The sequence below is a fragment of the Stegodyphus dumicola genome, chromosome 7 (assembly GCF_044657685.1).
Source record: "Stegodyphus dumicola isolate Sdum_Otavi_A_Nest chromosome 7, ASM4465768v1".
Taxonomy (NCBI): Eukaryota; Metazoa; Arthropoda; class Arachnida; order Araneae; family Eresidae; genus Stegodyphus; species Stegodyphus dumicola.
Window position 1 is genome coordinate 42,155,874 of NC_140774.1, and position 19,902 is coordinate 42,175,775.

A 19,902-nucleotide genomic window follows, 5' to 3' on the forward strand; every position below is an offset into this window, starting at 1 on the left:
TTGTAACCGTGTATAAGATGTTTAACACAGTATCTAAATTCTTAGTTTAATAAAAATTAAACTAAGAATGCATGATAGCTATCATACTCGGAAAATAAAAATGCGAAAGGGAAAATATGCAAAATTATAAAAATGCACTCAAACCTGATTTTTTTGTGCGTTATATGAAAATTTCAGCCTAATTAGAACATAATTGATGAAGTTATCAATAAAATAAAATAAATAATCAATTAAAAAATACCTTCAATCTTGTATATCTGGCTACCGAGACATATACAAGTGTCTAGTGAAACAACAGTCGTCGCAAAAAATTATCACAGACTACATAGTAACTGATAAAAGTCAACTCTAAAACGAATCTGATTCTAATTTTTATAGCTACTTGTGAAGTTTTGTGCGATTTCTTTTATGCGATTTTTTTTACGCTATCCCTATCTACCGCACAAAAACAGGTTTGAGTGTGTACAAATTATACAAATTAATCTTCCTGTACTGAAACTCCAATTCAGAACTCATCAGGGAAAAATGGATTAAAGCCTCAGAGAAGCCGATTTGCTAAATACTCCCTTCCACTAATATTTATTGGAATTATTGTTAAAGTTTTAAAAGACAGGATGAAATTTGTTTCAAGCCTATATAGCTTTTATCGAGCGAAAAGCGGCTAAATTTTTTCTAAAGGAGCATCCATTTGATACAGTATATGTAACATATTTGAACTGTAAGACTTTTCAAATAAATCCATAGTATGGAAACCTCGCATTCAAAACATGAATTAAAAATCCTTGCAAAGAAAGCGTAGTGTTATGAATTTCTTCCGAATATTATCTGTTTATTAAAACGTATCCAAGAGTTAGTTGCCTTTTGTGAGGAAGAAGTTTGTTCTGCATTCATTGATTTCTGTATTTGTATTAGTTTCCAGCTATCTTAAAAATTATTGTTTTTGCTGATGCTGCTGTCTTATAAAAAATTTTTAGAGGAAAATATAAAACATCTTTTAGTATTTGAAGATGGAAAGACTTAAAAGAAATAAGAAAAAAGGTTTTTTCTATTGCATTGTTTGTTAAACAAAAAAGCTTTTAAAGAAGTCGCTTTAATTTTTTTTTTTTTTTTTTTTTTCTGTGTTAAAAATTTTAGTTTATTTTATCAGCATTTTGGCTCTAGTTTCATGCTTTGGTGCAAATGTCTTGAGCGCCCTCTAACGGTCGGATTGGTTCCTCCTGAGAGTGAAGTCTTGTTCCTCCTCTTCAACCTTCACAACAACACCGTTGGCATTTGCTGAAGTGAGGAAAGTAACAATTCACTGTTTCGCGTTTTGTATCGCCTCGGTATTCAAGTATTTATCCGTTTTTTTTTTTTTTTTAGTTACATAGCTTATGCTTTTCATTTCGGCTGGAAGTGTACGGATGATACGTAAATGCACTTGATTAATTTTTCTCCTTGGATTTGACGTTTATTTTTATTTTATTTTTTGTTTTTATTTATTTTAATTTCGTGTGTGTGAGGGATTGATTTTTTTTTGTTCTTCTCTTTATGACTTTTTCATTCGTTCATTCCTCCACCTTTTTTTCCCTCCCTTCTTTTGGAAATAATTTGAGTTGCCGTTCCTGCTGGTTTTGATTTTATACCTGAATGGTTAAAATGGCAGAAAGTGGTACCGGCGAAAAGGTATTGTGGTACTTTTTTCTTTTTTTGTTGTTTTTCTATTTTTATGTTATTTGATTTGTTTCGTTTCCCTTAGTCAGAAAGTAGAGTTTGTTTATTTGCTTTAGTTTTGTTAGCTTGTGTGTGTAGAGTTGATGTGAATGTACATGAGATAATTAGTAATTAGTTCATAGTTTTTTCCCACTTTGTACCCATTTAATGCATGTTTGTTCTAGTTTAGCTGTATAGTGATAAATAATTAGTAATTCAATCGTTTTCTTTGTGAACTTTTAATAAATAGGTAGTTCCATACTATTTTTTCAATTTCATATTAGTTTCGTGGCATCACGTGGTTTGGAGAAACTGTTGGTTTTGATTTAATTAATGTAATTTCCTCTGTAAGATGACTCTTATATAATTTCACTATTCATGTTTATATAATAAAATAAAATCTTAACCGTCATTCTCCGAATTTAATTACGGTTAGAATTGTAATGCTTTAAAATTTTATTAACGTTTCGTTACAAGGAATATGGAAGTAACTCATACATATTCTTTTATGAATGAATTCATTTTGTACTGCCCGCTTACAGAAAGAATCAAGTTATTTAGAATTCCTAATTTAACTGTTTATATTTCATTTCTGTAACCAAAGTTAAAAGAAGTGCAACAATGCCTCGAAATGCTTATTTATGATAAATAATGCTTAACATTATTTTTTTTTTACTATAAAAAAGTGTTCTAAAATCAGCTGCACTCGAGAAATGATTGAAATAAATGAGTTATTAAATAAAAATTTAAAACGAATTTAGAAGAATGTTTTTTGAATATATCCTGTTAGAGACTTTGGCTGGTAAAACAGTTAAGTTTTGTAACGGTACTAGTTAAACATTTGTTTATTGAGCTATTTTCCTTGTGAGAAAAAATCTAATCATTTAAGCGTAAGAAAAATCATGTGAACGTCGTAAAATATTTTCAGTGCCATGAATATTTCTCTTATAACTGCGGTGTTATTGTAGTGCTGTTATTAAATTATTGCTTTATGTCATGGACAGTATTTTAAAAACTGCGCTATTACACACATTACATAACACAAACAATTATTATTTTTTACATTATTATATTAAGTATCTATACGTACTGCATATCGATTTCAGAATTCTAAAATGTTTCATATCATACCGGACGCTACTTTCTAAATGTATTATTCGTTAATTTTGTTATAAAAAGTAATTATTTTAAAGACTGAAAAAATATAAACTAACAATCGAAATTTATCATTTGTTAAAATAACAATTGATAAAGAGCAATTGAATTGTTCTTACATGTTTTGAATTCATAATTTGAATAAGGAAAATATAATTAAATATTTTCTTATACAGCGCTAATCAATGATATTGAAACGATCCTAAAATTATTACTGTTATTGTTAAAGATGTACATAATTTTGCATTTAATTCAATTTATGTTAGCTGCCATATGCAAAAAGATCATATTGAGTTCTTTTTTCTTGTCTTTTATTTTATTGTAAAATTTCGCACAAATCATGATCGAACGCAAAAGAAGTATTCTGTGGAGCATTAAAAAAAAAAAAAAAGTGTTCTTTCATTACTTGGTTTGTAATTTAAATTGTAATTTAAACATTTTGTTTCCTGATTTCTGTAAACTTGTCATTCAAGGTACATTATCTCCGTTTCTCTCTCTCTCTCTCTCTCTTTTTTTTTTTTTTTTTTTTTTTTTTTTTTTTAATCTAACTCATTTTGTTGGCCTTTGGTAAGTGCAAAAAAGAACACACTTTTTTGCATTCTTGAAGAAAAGGCATCATTTAGGTATGTATGCTAAAAATTAATTATGTTCTAAATAATCTAGTGAATTTCTTTTCTTTTGCTTTGCTTTTAAATTTTGATTTCTTCCTCGTTAGGAAGTCTTTGATTATGTTTATTTTCTTTTAATAAATTTTCATTCCCGAAATTATTTATTATTTCTTCTAAATAAGTTAATTATTTAGACATTGTAAAACTGATCTTTTCATGAGCAGAATATAAATTAAATTTAATAAATTACATTACTTTATTTTTCAGTTGGTTAGTTTTTGAAATTCTTTGTGTTTTCATTCTTAATTATTCGAATGTCCTTTCAAAGAACTGCTATTTTGACCAGACGTGAGGAAAAAACATTTGTTTTGGAGGAAGTATATTTGACCTTGAATATACAAACGGTTGATCATTGAAGCATGCCAGTCATTTGCGTGTAAACTTACCAACAAATAAGTCTTGAAATCAAGCGTCAAAATCGGATGTTTTTGCTGTTTGCTTCATTAAGTTCTTTATGCTTCTATAGTCGGCTGTTATTTGTGAATCAAAAGCGTTAAATAGTGTACGCAGCTATTTGTAAGCCATCTGTTTCTGATAGCATCTACTCTGAAAGAGAAGGAAACAAAGTTGCCTCTTCTATTTTTTCCGTTTATTGTTACATATTAGGTGGTGCTCCTTGAGCTTTAAAAATATATCTTAAAAAAAACAAATAAACTTCCTCAAAAAGACTTACTTTTACTGTAAGATATATTTTGCCTTAGTTGGCATGCAAAAGTTTTCTGGATTTAGATGTGCGGCTGATAGTTTTTAATAAACTTACCGAAATGGTGACACTAAAGCATTAAAGAAATAATGAATTATGTACTTTAATCATAAACACACTTTAAATATGTTTTATAATCGAAAGATTGTTGTTAACTTTCATTCTAAATGTAGCGGAAAATCATTTCACATCATATGTGTTTTGTTAGTAGAACACCTATTTCAGCAGCGTAAGTCCTCTGTTTTGAGACTTATTTAAAAGCTGTAAAGTTAACGTGCACGTAATTGCACACCGTAAACCGTACAATTTAATTGTATGCTAATATAAAATAATACAGTTAAATGCAAATACTGTATGCAAATTAAAAATAATACGTTTAAATGCACAAAGATTTATAGCGCAAGTTAAATGTATTCCGCTAACACAGACCAGAATTAATTTTGTACTGCAAAAGCACTGTCGTGCCTCACTAGTGGTGGTAAACTTACCATCGAATGAGAACCACTGCTGAGGTTGAAAATATTTCTCTGGGAAATGAATTATTTAAAGCTGCAGTTTAGTACTTCAGCACCATTTTCTTCCTTATTCTCATGAATTCTACTCATCTTTTTTGGCAACAGCATCTGTCTTGCTTCTTCGTAAACCATTTTGTTGAAAATTCTGAAAAGAGGGCAATTGGTCACTGTCAGTTTTAGAACGTTTACGCCTTCCGAAATGCTCATCACGTTCAGATTCTTCCGTAAGAGCAGTCAAGTTTTGGTGAAAATGCTGCAGTTTCTCCTCACGTGATGCTACTCGAACTTAGTGCACTTAAATCGTCTTTTTAGTGTTATTATTTATTTATTTATTTATTTTTTGTGTATGTTTAAATGTATGTATTTTATCTTTATTGTTACATATATATATGTGTGTGTTCTTCAAATGCTGAAAACTGTGGCCTTGAGAATACTAAACCTAAAAATGCTTCTCACGGCATTTTAGCAATTCTTATGATTAAAATTAGGTGATGTTTGTGTGTATATATACACAGTTTTTCATTATTTGAAAAATATATGTGCGTATAAGTAAGGATAATTTTATAAATGATTTGAGGATTTGAAAATAGCGTAGATATATAAGTTTACACTACGGAGAAGAGAAAATTTGCAGTCTTTGGCTCGGATTATAACACACGATTTTATTTCTTGATGTCAAATTCTGAGAACCGATATTCTCTTTTACACTCTACGGGTGAGAAAACACCCCGCAATTCTATACAACCGATCACATCTCGAGAGAGTAGATGAAACAGAGAGTAGAATGACGCGTGCCAACAGAGCGAGAGGCGATAACAAAGCAATGCAACTGCACAGCTTAGCATAATGAAAAGAAAACACGGAAAGTTTGTGCACATTTGGGCAAGGGGTATTTATACAGTTGGCTTCTTTGCTTAAATTTTGGTCTGCGATTGGACAATTGCAGGATTAATAAAATGGCATAATGCGGATTAGTTTTCCAGGTGACGCACTTTAGATTCGTAGCTTTAAAACAGAAAGTGAGTATAGTCAAATTAAATTGAGGAATTTAAAGGACTAAATTAAAGCTAACAGTTTTTTTTTTTTTTATATTTTATATCTCATGTATATATAGGAAAAATAAAATAATAATAGATTTAAAATTACTATTATGTATATAATAGATTTTAAATTATATATAGAGAGAAAGAAAGAGAGATGGATATATAGATGTAGACACAAGCAAGAGTTTTTAAATTTGAAAATTAAGATTATTGAAGTCGCGCAGTATGCTGCTAAATTAATTAAATAATTTAGAGGTTATAATTAAATCATTGATACTTGCTGAGCATTACTGAGCGGCAAACTTGCTAACTAGCTAACTAGAGGAATCAAAACTGAAATATAAACAAAATGATATAATAATATGATATATAATATAATCATGTCTTCTTCCTGATCAGTTGGATCAAACTTTACTTTTAAAATATAATATAACAAGTAGTTGAAAATTCTTTGACCTTTTTCAAGAAGTATCCGAAAAATTTTTAACAATGCCATGTTTGTGAATTATATCTGAATGATTATCGAAAGAAATTCATGAAATAAACCGTAAAGTGAGAGCAAATAATAAACAGATTTAAAGCAATTTTAAACAACGCAAAACCTTATTTTATTTCTTATATAATATTTTCAAGCTTAATGAAGATCAGTAGTTTTAATCATCTGTATGGAATGTGGTATCGGAAAAGACGTGTTATATAAGAATAATTTAACAGTTGCGAAAACGAGCGGGGAGGGAAAAGTGATTAGGTTCCTATTAATGTTTTTAGGTTACCTAGTGTTTGAACATGGTAGATTGAACTTCATACCATATATGTTCATCTATATTAATTAAACAGTTTCTTGAAAATATATACTATGTTGTATTATATTTCGTTTATTATTTAAACCCACGAAAAATTAAAAACTCGTAAAAGAAAATCTTCAGCTGATAAAGAACCCACATGCGACTGAGCGGTAAAATCTTAGGTATCGACTGGTAGCTCGGCCAATGTTCGATTCCAGACGATCGAACTGGCTGCCTGGGCCTTTTCGTGAATTCTCTATGTGTAACTTGTATATGAACTAGTTTCCCACAGTCAGTCATCTGTGAAGTCGGTCTCCCTGTTCAGCATTTAACCTGCGTATGCTTTCCCATAATGAAAGAAACCAATCGCACAGCTAAAATTCTCCCTTTACAATCACCTGCAGGAGAAATTGAATTTCTTCCCCCTGAGAATTCAGTAGGAGCCCGACACTTTGAGACGATAGCTTTCAGCAAGAACGTCCTTTCAAAAACTTTAAAAAATTCTGTTAAATTGTCGATGCTAAGTTATAGCTAAAATGTGAAACAAAGAATTCTCTATCGTAAGCAATCGTATGTGCGACAAAATTTGCTTACTAGTAAGTAACTCTGCTTTGAGATTTTACATCGGCATGTATACCTGCAGAGGTGCCAGTTTTCTTCCGTATCTAAATTCTTCAAAACGTTGGATTACTTTGTCTATATGTGAACATTTAAATAACATTAATACAGGAGATGGTGACTGAAATATAACGATTACTTTATAAGGTGTTTTCCGTCTCCTTTCTGCACGTCTTCGTGGTGTAACGGTAGCACACTCGGCGCGTATTCGAGAGGTCCAGATTCAAATCCCGGCGAAGGCATTGCTCATTTTCCGCGTTTCCTACTTCAGTGAAACGTAATGTTTCTACAGCTTTAATATTGGTATGGTTTGTATTGATATAATAATATAATGTAATGTGTATATCTTTTTATGCCATTATTATCTATGCATAGCAATGATGGCGGTGCATAGGCTTTTGCTAGCTATAGAAATAAACTTTTTATTACCGCTCATTCCGGGGGTATTAACTATTCCGTTTGTACAACGCATTTTCGAAAACAACGCATTAGCTGTGTTCATTTATATTCTGGGAGATTACATGTGCGATGTGTATTTCCGAGAAAGTAATTTGATAGAGGTATAAACTTTATGGACAGATAATGTATTGTGTATTAAGTTGAAGTTTTGTTGTAATAAATAATCTTTTCTGTAGAACTCGAGACAGCCACTTTTATAGGGGATTGTTTTTTATATCTTTTAAGTCGAAGATATTGCAATATTTTAAGTAAATCCCTAATATTATATCTTTTGCAACGAGTATTACGCGATGCTTCTTTATCGGTACTTATTAAGAGAAACTTATTTGCGTAATGGATCTTTGGAAATGTATGTCGTAAAGCGAAATTTGGAAACCGTGTTTGCTTTTATGCACTGGTGTACTTGATAGAAAACACACGTGTCAATAAAATCAACACGGAAGTATTTTTCCACTCCCTACCTTTGCTTCTTATTTAACACTAGTAATGAAGGGCGGCATGCTTCTTACCAAGTTTCCTTTTAAAATACGCGATAAAGATTTCCGGCTTCTGTTTTTTCTAGTATTGAGTATTTTTCCTGTTCAAAATTGAATAAACAGATAATGTAAATCAGGCTATTATTCTGTACTGAGGTACACTGCGGGGGGGGGGGTGACAGTTTTGTAGTTCCCGTTCTACTGGGACGATTGATGAAATTCAACTTGTGTTTTTCATGTCTCGAAAGCGCGACTTAGGATATATATTAGATTTATATATAGCTTTGTTCTAATATAGGCATTTTAGGACAAAATCGGACTTTTCTGAAATGATATGCCAATTTTTTTTCTATATTTCGATTCTACGACTCAAATATTATGCCAAACTGCCAAGTTTTGTAAAAATCACACGAGTAGTTTTTTAAAAAATTAGCTCTAAACATTTTAGCTTCTCATGTTAATTGAATTTGATATATATTTATTAGTATCTCTTCTTTTATTAAACGTATTTGATTCCTTCTTCCAGAATTCGAAATTTAGGCTTAACCCAAATATAATTCGCACATTTTTTATGCTTTATTTTTTAAATTTGTATTTTTAAATATATTTTATAAATTTTTCGAAAAAAATTTGAATCGTAACCTATAAAAATTTTACCATCATGTTAAAGTAGATGTATTTCTAAGCATACCTGCAAAAAACTAGAGGTTTTTATTCAAAATTTCCTAAGATATACGTGAATTTACATTTTGGCGCGTTTTGAAATTTGGTGTATTTATTGTAAGCGATAATAACGAAAATGTGATTTACGCACCTTGTTAAAAATTATTTGGAAGAATGAACGACGGCTTTTTTTCCCGTTCGTCTACAAAAAAAAAAAAAAAAAAAAAAAAAAAAAGCAAATAGGTTGCTATAAATTAAGAAGTTCGCCAAGTAAATTATTCTTGGCGAAAACTGAAAAAATACACCAAGATAAGTTTTTCAATTTCTCCGTAAAATTCGCATCAAATTTTACAAAATTTAATATTTAGGCATAATTTGAGTCGTAGAATCGAAATATGGAAAACAAGTCATTTCTGAAAAAGGCCGATTTTGTGTCAAAATACTTATGTTGGATTGATGCTATGTATAAAATCTAATATATATCGTAAGTCACGCTTTCGAGACATAAAAAACGCAATTTGAATTTCGTCAATTGGCCCAGCAGAACAGGAGATATAGAACTGTTCCTTTTTTTTCCCCCGCAGTGTACATAATGTTTGGCATTATGAATATCTTGATTACAGCAACGATGCTGTTTTCATTAAATTTATCAGATGGATCATGCCTGCCAACAACTCACGGTTTTACCGGGTGACTTCTATCTTCTGTTTCCCAATAGATCCCCGAATTTCTCTGTTTTTAAATTTAGCCTTTAATTAGAAAAAATGTCTTCCGGGAATAAATAAAGTGCATTGAATAAATAAAACTTAAACCGCGCAAATTTCATTTTCTTCCCCACCTAGTGATTTTTAGCAGAATTTTTCTTATTAAATTTTATTTGACCTGAATTGTCTTAATTTGCAATAGACATTTGTTAAACTTTTTATGAAGATTCAACTGATGTTTGATCAGTTAATGTTTGTATTTAATATAGTGCATTTTTAAGTTTACTGATGCACCAGTACTTACACATTATTAATTTATCGTAATCGTATTTAAGAGCACTCTGATAAGTAAAAGCATTCCTTTCCTAGTCGGAATTTTCTCACAGTAAAAGCGTAAGAAAATTACAAAATTTGAATGAATAATAATGATTAAATATTAGTGTATAGGTACAGGTAGAAGGGATCGGGACACCACAAATTTACCATTGGCCGTATAGGTATACTCAACACACTAACTGTGCAGTTCCGCCGAAATTTTGACCGGGAGGTCCGAAGCTCTCCAACGACCTTTCCCTACCGTAAACCTATCGAAAGGACTTTCACCTCACCATGAATTTTGAGTGCTCCTTTGCCGCACAGACACTATACGCTTGCCAACAAACATGTTTTCTCCGCGTTTCAACATGGTCTCACAGGACCGGCATTCAGCGTCGCTAGCCGCTATAACTCCTGAACGCTTGATGTATTTTACGTGAGAATCACATTGTAAAAAGTTCAATAACCTAAATTTTACCTTGTAAAGCTAATTCGTGCCATTCTAAAGCTCTTTGAAAATGGCTTCTCTGCCGTGACATCCGAAAACTCTGTAAGAGAATATCCTGGTTTTTCATATTTCAAATTTGGAAGCTATATAAGCTACATATAACTTACAAAATGTATTGAGCTATATACATTAAAAATATAATAAAAAATATAAATATACTTGTGCCACCGTATCCACCGATACGGATTGGTGGATATCCCATAATCCACTGATTTAGTATCCGTGACTTATAGTACCAGAGAAAAAGGAATTTTAAGTACATTTCAGTAAGTTTCGAAATAAAAGGCAGTGTGCCAATAGTCCATAACATAGAACGTATTGTAGTTAGTTGGTGAAGGACTCTCAGTACCTTTTTTTACAAATATGCTGGTTATTTTGTACCGATGCTATTAAATGGAAATACCATATTTCCCTTCATATAAGACGCACTTTTATTTCGAGAACCGAAAAATTAAAAAATTGTTTGATTGACGGTCTGCTTTTTATAAACCTGCTGAATTAAAATTTAATGGGTAAAAATATTACATTAAGTTATAGAAATAAATGTTTAATTCAGTATAGAACTCGTCATCATTATCAGAATTATCATCCACTAGCTAGACCTCATCTGTTAACCTCCTAAAGTACACCATAGCCTAAGGTGCATTGTATCAGTTTATCTTTATTATGGACAGTCTTGTCTATCTTTGTTATAGACAGTCTTGTCTATCTTTGTTATAGACAGTCTTGTCTACTTTTGGATTCTGTATCTTTACGACAAAGTTGCTTTCGTTATACACTCAAGGAAGTAACTTTGTTAGGAACTAGAAGCGATATCATTTGAAGTCTTCACATCTCTTTGCTCATAAATGAATAGTGGAGGGGGTGAAGAAATTGTAAATTTCAGATGGAATTTCTAACGTTTCAGTTTTTTAAAGCACCAGCGAAAACCTTGGCTTTCTAAGGGTTAATACACACGCTGTGTATGCGTCGTCGACAATCTTTCACCCTTGACTTCATTCGCTGCACCGCCACCACTGGCGTTTCCGTTGGAGTCGTTGTGTAAGTGCCTCACAGCTGTCTGGACAGCGCACCATACTGCACAGGCATCGGCCTAAATTTATTTTCTTCTATTGCAATCCACCCTTCACAGGTTATTTAATTGAGGCAAATTATGTGAGGGTCCCGTAATCGAGGTAATCTGAGGTGATGGTAATAGCGCAGTAAATTTTGCGCTGCGGACCAGCATAACAAAAACGTATCAAAGAGAAAGTGCATCTTATACATAGGACTTCTTAAATGGAGGTAACAGTCTTTGCGATGTACAGTACTGTTGAAAAAACAAATATTTTTATCCTCTGTTTTACATATCTCGTAAGATGTATTCTTAAACAGTAGCAGAACTTCAAGTTTATTGATTCAATCAGCTATCAGAATGGAGCTGAAAATTCATCAGCTTGAATTAACTAACAGAATCAATAGGCAGGTTTATAAAAATTATCGCCCTGTGTTATATTTAAAGAAATTAAATAATGAAGAATCTGCATGAATGCATGCATATTTCTCGCATTGTGAAAAAACGACGGTACCTAGAGCTATCAGATTTTGAATAACGTAGTTCTCAACACGCATATGGGCAACTGGAAGCCCGCATTTTGAATTTCGAATTTCTTTTATTTTCTGTTTCATATTTCTTAAAACTGTAACGAATTTTTGATTAACAAACTCAACGTTTCAAAGTGAGCAGTGGCAACACTGGGGGTGGGGAGGGAACACCAGCGCGCGAGATTGTCTATCTGAAATGCTGTTTTTAAATATTTTGTGATTTTGTTGTTGAATCGAATTTTATGTGGCGTAAGTGCGAAGAACGTGATATTTAAAAAACAAAGTAACGCACAAAACAAAGTGTTGTTTTTTTTAAAGATCAGGGGGGAAACCATCTTAGTAAGATAACTGAACATTGATATTGTTACGAAATGTACAGGCGCGGTGAGATAGCTTCCCCCACAAAGCAGTTTTAGGGTTGCCTTAAAATGGCAAGGAAAGGCAAGGTTGCCACATTTGGCGAAAAATCGTCCATATGGCGACAAAATTGGCGATTTGCCATGGACGGATGGAGAACCTTCTGGAACAAATTCTTACCGGTTTAGCCCAGAATGTTCTCGAATACAAGCCGAAAGCTATATAAACCTTGCTGGTTCCAAGTCAGTGTGTGCCTTGTCTAGCGAGCTGATAGTCAGTCGTTGAGCGAGTGTCTCGAAGTCTAGCGCCGAGTTGGTCGTCGAGTGCATCGAAAAGTCTCTTAGTGTATCGCGGTTAGTGCATCGTCGAGAGAGTGTGTTAAGCTCCGGGAACGACTGAACCAAAGAGTCGGGAGCTGTGCTCTGTGGGTCGTCGAGTGCATCGCGAGTTGTAGCGTGGAGAGTCTCGAGAGTACGTAGAGTTCCGAGAACGACCGAGTAGAGTCGGGAGCTGTACCCTGGTGCTTTGCAGTGAAGCTGTCTCCACGGTTATTGCATGACAGTGTGAAGGCTGTGTCGCTGATTGTTCCAGCGTGTTTATAGTAGATCTTCGATGACTGTAATAGTGTTTTGGAGTGTCCTGATTAATATTGATAAATAAAGTGTCTTTCGATACTTCATCAAGTGTCGTCGTTATTCACTCCAGATCCACACAAACCCCGTATGAACGTGAAGGAAGAAAATAACGTAACAACTGGTGTCAGAAAAGAAAAACGTAACAATATGATGAACTGAGAAAAGACTGAAAAAAACCCAAAAAATGTATGCCAACAGGTAACGCTGCATCAGGAAGTCTAAACTTATATTGCTTTGCTGCTTTTAAAATTTTTGTAATTTTGCTGTTGAATTGTATATGGCGTAATTGCGGAGAAAACTATGCTTGGTAATATGCTAAAAAGAGAAAAAGATATAGGTTAGTAAGAGTGAGTGTAACAGGAGATTGGTAGACTGCGAGCTCAGCGAGAGCATAAAAAAACCTTAACAGACTCTTTGGGGCGACTGTGAAAATCTGAAAAATTTCAGATTTTTTGGTTTTGTCTTTTGAAATCTTATTCTGGATGCAGACCATAGCGTATCCCAAAACTGCATTTAAAAGTGTTACAATTCACTAATTAAGAATGTCAGAAACGTATGTTATTTACAATACTTATGGAATAATCTTGTTTCCTATTAATCCAGACAAGTAAAAAACAGATTTTTGTTGAGATGCTTTTTTTAAAAAAGTAAAAATGCTTTTTTTTTTTTTTTTTTTTTTTTTTTTTTTTTTATTTACTATGCAGTATTTGTCGAAATGCATTGCGATAAACAAAGGAAGGGAGAAGCGTCATCTGCAGTACCGTGAATATTATTTAGCCCACAATTCACTTATCCAGACTGAATATCATCTGAGTTAATCCGCATATTTAGAGTGTGTCATAGCTGTAGTGCTTCTGCTTTAAAATGAAAGCTTAGTAACAAACTATTCTAATATGCGCATAGGCAAAGACCGATTCCGAAAGTTTATTACGCTTGGCGAAGCAAGCAAACAAATGAAATAAGAAGCTATTGTCTCTCCAAGTACTTTGGGAAGGTAAACCTCCAGCTCACTTTCGTAATCATTTCTCTGCGTAAACATCTACTGTTGACGGAATGCGAAAGAAGTTGAGAGAGTGCTTTTGTGTCCCTCTTTTCCTCCCATGCCAAACTGCCATTAGTGTATGTACACGCGCAATATCCTCGGAGGCATTTCATTTTACTGAGGTACATTTCGCAGATTTTACTTTATTGCAGAATTTCATGAAATATTATTTGTGATTATTTGTGAAGTATGTGTCTGTTGTGGAATTAAGAATTTGTAGGATTTGTTATAGAACGTACTTGTCGTTACAATATTTTAACGAGAGAAATGTATGTAGTTTACGCTTTCCTTTTTTTATTCCCGTTATGTTACATTACACGACGCTACCAAAGTATTGCACTATGGAACCTGTAATGACATGAACTTGATGCGTCACGCGAACAAGTTTGCTACGTATGTACGTCTTTTACAGCGTATGCGCTTCGTGTCAAAATTAGAGGATATCGACAAAAATAAAATTTAACTGTTAGTTGCTGAAAAATTGTTAAAAATAATAATAGGTAGAACCATTTATTACTGTATAAAAACTATTAGTGGGTTTACCGTGTTTGCCAGTAGCTTAATGACAAAGTCTTGATTTTAGAGTCAAATTTATAAAAATTTAAAATCCTTCTTAAGTATAGTATTTGGTCATATTTGACCGAAATACAAACATCAATTCTTGATTTCTTGGGATTTACCAAACGGTTTATCAAATCTTTTGGAATTATATGCTTCTAAAAATGCAGTTTTTACATCCTGGAGGGGTCTGAGAGACATTTGGCGCGCTGTAGTTCGAGGACGGAGCTAAGACATCGCTCTCTCTCTCAGTGGGGCTTAAGTCTGGTGAGTAAACTGACTAAGCTGCTCGAGTGATAGCTTCTGACGCCAAAGATGTTTGATGCTTACAAGATTGTCATTCGTTAGTCCAAACTCTGCGGCAACAGCAGCCTTACATGGGGTATCAGGACCTCATCTCCATATTGTATTCTGTAACAGAACTTCCATTATAAAGCTCCGTGTGGTCATTTTTGATCATATGATGTGGTACTCTGAGGGTTTTCACATTTTGAACGACATGCATTGTTTTTAACTTCCCTCGAGTCTACCAGTGAGTCGCCACTTTAGCCCTTCGCTTTAAATGGTATATTTGTATCTAATGAATACTACTCACTAATCCCACTAATGAATGCTGATCAATCTCAGAAACTACAGTAACTTTAAATAGCGCCTACACACCTAAGTTTTAACATGCGGCCGAGCAGTAAAGTCGCTGAGCATTGGTAGTTCGAACGCGGTTCAAAATCCACGTGATCTGACTAGCTGTGTTTCCTCATGTGTAACATGGATACGAGCCAGTTTCTCTTAAAACGTTCTCCACGAAGGCATCCATCCCCTTAGGCAAATATCTCTTGTGGGTTTTGCCATAACTAATAAAATTCAAATCTAGCATGCATTCATTATGCAGCATGTTATCAATCGCCTAATTTGCATATTTCATGCTGCGGGTTATTCTTTCTATCCCACTAATGAATGCGGGTCATTAAATGGATACTGATCATTAACATATATCCATTGGGCATTCCTAGAAATCATTCATTGTGCAACATGTTATCAATCGTCCAATTGTCGTATTTAATGCTGCTGATAGTTTGTTCTGGATTCGAAACCAGTCGAAAAGGGCTGGCTATATGTTTGGTTTTCCTTGTGTGTAACAAGAATACGAGCCAGTTTCCATCAGAAAGTCATCTCTTCCACTTAGGCCGTCACGTGCTTTGACATTTTATAATAACTAATGCATATTTTATGCTCTAATTTATCCAAACAAGTCCACTCTATCACTTATACCTTAATTATACTGAATGGCTACTTAGGTTCGCCATTCGAGTGCAAAGGCTCAGTATCGGAATCTATTTCAAATTTTTGTGGACTACCATTTTCATTATCCCTTAATATATCATCTCATATACTAATGAAATATGTATTATCTCATAAGCCATTTGATAATTCGACATATATTGGACCAACAAAACGCATAATCAGTCTTACGTAGAGCGGAAGAAATATTTGGGATGCAGACTCCGATTCTAGGATGTTATCCCTCTTTGAGACGCATTTCATTTTCAGAAACGTTTATACAGCGTCACTGAAAAGCGTACTTAAAGCGTCAAAGAATACGGTAAAAATGCTTGCATGTGTAAGATGCTTCGATAGCCAATGATTTTTGGAAAATATTCAGTTGTTAGTTATCATATGTTTCTCAAAATGCTGCTCTACATTCTGGATGGAAAATATGGCCTACTTCCTCTTGTTGTTTGTCAAGGCTGCAGCTGCGAAAACGTCATTCGCATACTTCCGAATGTTGGCAGAACGAACTATTCTGTTCCCTCCACTACCACTGCTATCGCACATTTGCGAAACAACATACAATCTCAGTTCCCAGAAGAGAAACACTTAAATCCTCTTTAATTACTTATTAAGAGCGCCCACTGTCATGTACAGGCGCATTTTACGAGCGGTGGAAGGGTTTGACCTGCTTCCACCTCTCATGGGAAGGAATATCAAGGGAATCGCAACGGGAACAAATAAAAAAGCAGGTACCAAGAAAGAAAGATTACTTGTGGTCGAAGGATAATTTGGAAAGGAAGTTGATCTTTTCCGGAGATTTCCCTCGTCCGGATTATGCTTCTTGCAAACGTAAATTGAGATTGCGGGGTGACGTTTTAAAGAGTAGTATTTTTGTAGTTTGTTATGTCATTGCTGTTTACCTAAGATAGTTGCCAAAATCGAGTGTATTTGAAAGTATTCCAGACGTTGTAGTTGCGTAGACAGCTTAATTTAAAAAAATTACTGGAACCTTGTGGAAAGTTTTAGAAACCAAGGAAAAATAAACAAAACGGTAATACGAAAACTTTAAATAATGAGAAATTAAAAATGATTTAAGCATAACAGATTAAATTAAAATAAATGCATCGTAAAAATTAAATGAGCAAACGGATGATAAGATTAGTGACAGAGGTATTACCGTGTTTACTCGCGTAATTAGTCGCAGTTTTTTTGCCAATTTTTCATTGTAAAAGTCTAGGTTCGACTATTTGCGCGGAAATCTACTGCACAATATTATGCACTTTTGGCGATTTTTTCTGTTTCAAAACGAAGGTGCGACTATTACCGTGAGGGCGAATATTATGCGGGTAAACACTGTATATTGACGATGAATGCTTTGGTTGGATTAGATTATTTGATTTAGGATACTTCATAAGAAGATAGAAGAAAGGTAAATACTTTGAATAGCATCACATTTGATTTGAGACCAATTTTTTTGTTCATTATTTCGAGAAAATATATCCATTAAAAAACAATAATAATATAACAAAAAAAATCTGAAAACTTTCAGATTTTATATTACGCCCAAAAAGGCTTTTTTTAACGTTTTGTGTGTTACCTTTATTTATTAAATATCATGTTCTTCGCATTTAAACTACATAAAATTCGATTCAACAGCAATATCTCATAATATTTAAAAACGGCATATCTTTAAAATTTCCGATACACAATCTTGCGAGCTGGAGCTTATATATATATATATATATATATATATATATATATATATATATATATATATATATATATATATATATATATATATAACAGCTCGCTTTGAAATCGCGGAGTTTATTAATCATAAATTCATTAAAGTTTTGCAAAATTTGAAACAGATGATAAAACAAATTCGAAATTATGATAGTAAATATTATTTATAGCTTTCGTGATAGCACGGTAATAGGAAAGACTTCTGCCACAGTCTTGGGCCCCGATTCTATTCCCAGAGAGCATGGATGTTTGTTAAGGGCTTTGCAGCATGAGGGTACTTAAAATACTGTCTAGCCGAAAATTCTCTGGAGACGTTGCTGAAACTGTAAGAGAAGTAGAGATGCTTTCTGTAGGATTTCTGCTTTAAAACTGGGATGGAGCTGGGTAGATTCATATTTTTACCTATAAAGTGTTAAGCTGTAAGAGAATGATAGGCGCAAACGTTGCCTCTTGGATTTTTTTTATTGTTAAATAAATCACTACATTTTAGCAAAATTATTCATTTTTTTACCCTTTGCCGCGTTTCAGTTTTATTTTGGACATAAAACGGTGATTTTTTTATGGATTTTAATGATTCCCGTCCTGTTATGAATCATCTCCGTTATTTGCTAATAATATTTTTCGGAAGTCTTGATTTCTCGCATTTCCTTTTTCTTAACGATGTCAATAATAATTGATTTTCAGCTTCTTAATCTTTGATTAAGTCTGCCGAATTTTAGCATCTCTAATGATCACCGAATCTGCTGCGTGGGAAGGTCGTAATTGGGTTGCTGCGATTCCTAAAAATCCTTAATTACGTCCTCTTCTTTTATTCATTACTGTTAAGGAGTTTTTCTTAACAGAACTTTATTCGTCTTGACATTTTTAGCATACACGTGTTTGTTTTTCATATATTATTTGTCATGACATTTTCAGTTTCTGTCTTGTTGTTAATCGATCGTGAAACAGATTATATTTTTATAACTGAGAGTTCGTTGCCTGCAGGGATTACAGACTCTTTGCGATATTTATTTCGCTTAAGAAACGGATTGATTGTATTTTCTTGCAATGGTATAGGTGCACTGAAGTTTCATGAGTTCGTGATGAAAAGCAATTTTATCTTGCAAAGCTATGTAGTGAATTTGAGTCACCTTAAAGATTAAAGGTGTCATGTATTCGTAAGGCGCTTGGATTTGCGTTAATTTAAATATGATTAGTTTGAGTAAACGTAATTTTAATTTGTTAATTTTCCTTAGATAAGCAGGCGTAAATTTGTTTGGGATTGGATTGCAACCACAAACGGCTTATCAACGGTCGAGCTGGTATGAATATTAAACATCAGCATTTCTGACAATTCGATGTGTTACGTAAATATGAGCCAGTTTTCTTTATAAAATATTCCACGAAGGCGTCCTTTTTCTTAAACAGGTAGGTAGTCTTGCTCTTTGCTTATTTAAAAGGAAAAAACAGCAAATATTAAGGAATAACTAATGTAATATATTTTTTACTGAAACCTTTCACGGTGACCACCTTTCGAAGACCGCCTCTGAAATTAATATTATTTCCCATTTTAGCTAATTAATTAGTTAGTTTTTGTAAATTAGTTAAAAATGTAATTTTAATTAATTAGTTTAATTTTTTTTTTATTACTTTTCTCATTCGTCAGCAGCAACTAAACGAATATTTCCATTGTATAAAAATAAAAAAATAAAAAAATAAAAAAAAAATCACGAAAAACCTCCCTTAAAAAAGTGTCTTCTTTCGGCAGAGGTAAAATGAAGACTTTATTAAGGAATGAATTCATTATTTTTCTAGTTAATTATTTTAGCATTATCTACTAAAAGTGATTAATAAATACGTCAAATCTTTTTACATGTAAAAATATTTGTAACATGTGTGTTAATAAATGAACAATTTAAAGTGTATAGAATATAAAGATAGTCATATTCCACTTCAGGTTTTTTTTTTTTTTTTTTTTTTTCCCTCTCCTTAAATACAGAGTTTTACTGAATGAATTTTTTCAAAGAATCTCAATGTAACTCTCGTACTTATATCGAACCTTCAAGAAAGTATTTCTGCTAAGACAGGCAAACAGCCATGCTTTAACTGTTTCATATAAACAGTTAACCAACCAACTACCTGTAAAGTATCTTTTGCATCGAAAATAAACTTTAATGATAATTTTAAAATTCTGAAGCAACGTATCGATTTATAATCATCTGAACCGCCGTTTGGTAGTACAGTCCTGCGCGCTTATAAGCCTTTTTGAAAATGATTCTGACAGTGCCTGAAAATGATATATATTACTCTTAGAATATATATTGTTGTAAAAAAGAACTTATCAGTACGTAATTTTTTCTGGTTTAACTGCCAATTACTATCTCTAGAAAAATTAGTTGAAGGTTCACAAGGTGGTAATATATATAAA

General features: G+C 32.9%; 1 protein-coding gene across 7 annotated transcripts in view; it reads left to right on the forward strand.

Annotated features, from left to right (window-relative positions):
- The window catches only part of LOC118189539 (adenosylhomocysteinase-like 1), a 373,963-nt gene that overhangs the window by 220,756 nt on the left and 133,305 nt on the right, over positions 1–19,902 (forward strand). The window contains exon 1 of one of the 7 annotated variants that reach the window (XM_035360168.2): positions 1,254–1,665. The exons of 5 other annotated variants lie outside the window; for them this stretch is intronic. In XM_035360168.2, coding sequence (XP_035216059.1) covers positions 1,630–1,665 — 36 coding nt within the window. In that variant the 5' untranslated portion in view covers positions 1,254–1,629. Of the gene's footprint in view, positions 1–1,253; positions 1,666–19,902 lie in introns of those variants that run through there. One more of the 7 variants, XM_035360169.2, reaches the window with a different exon arrangement.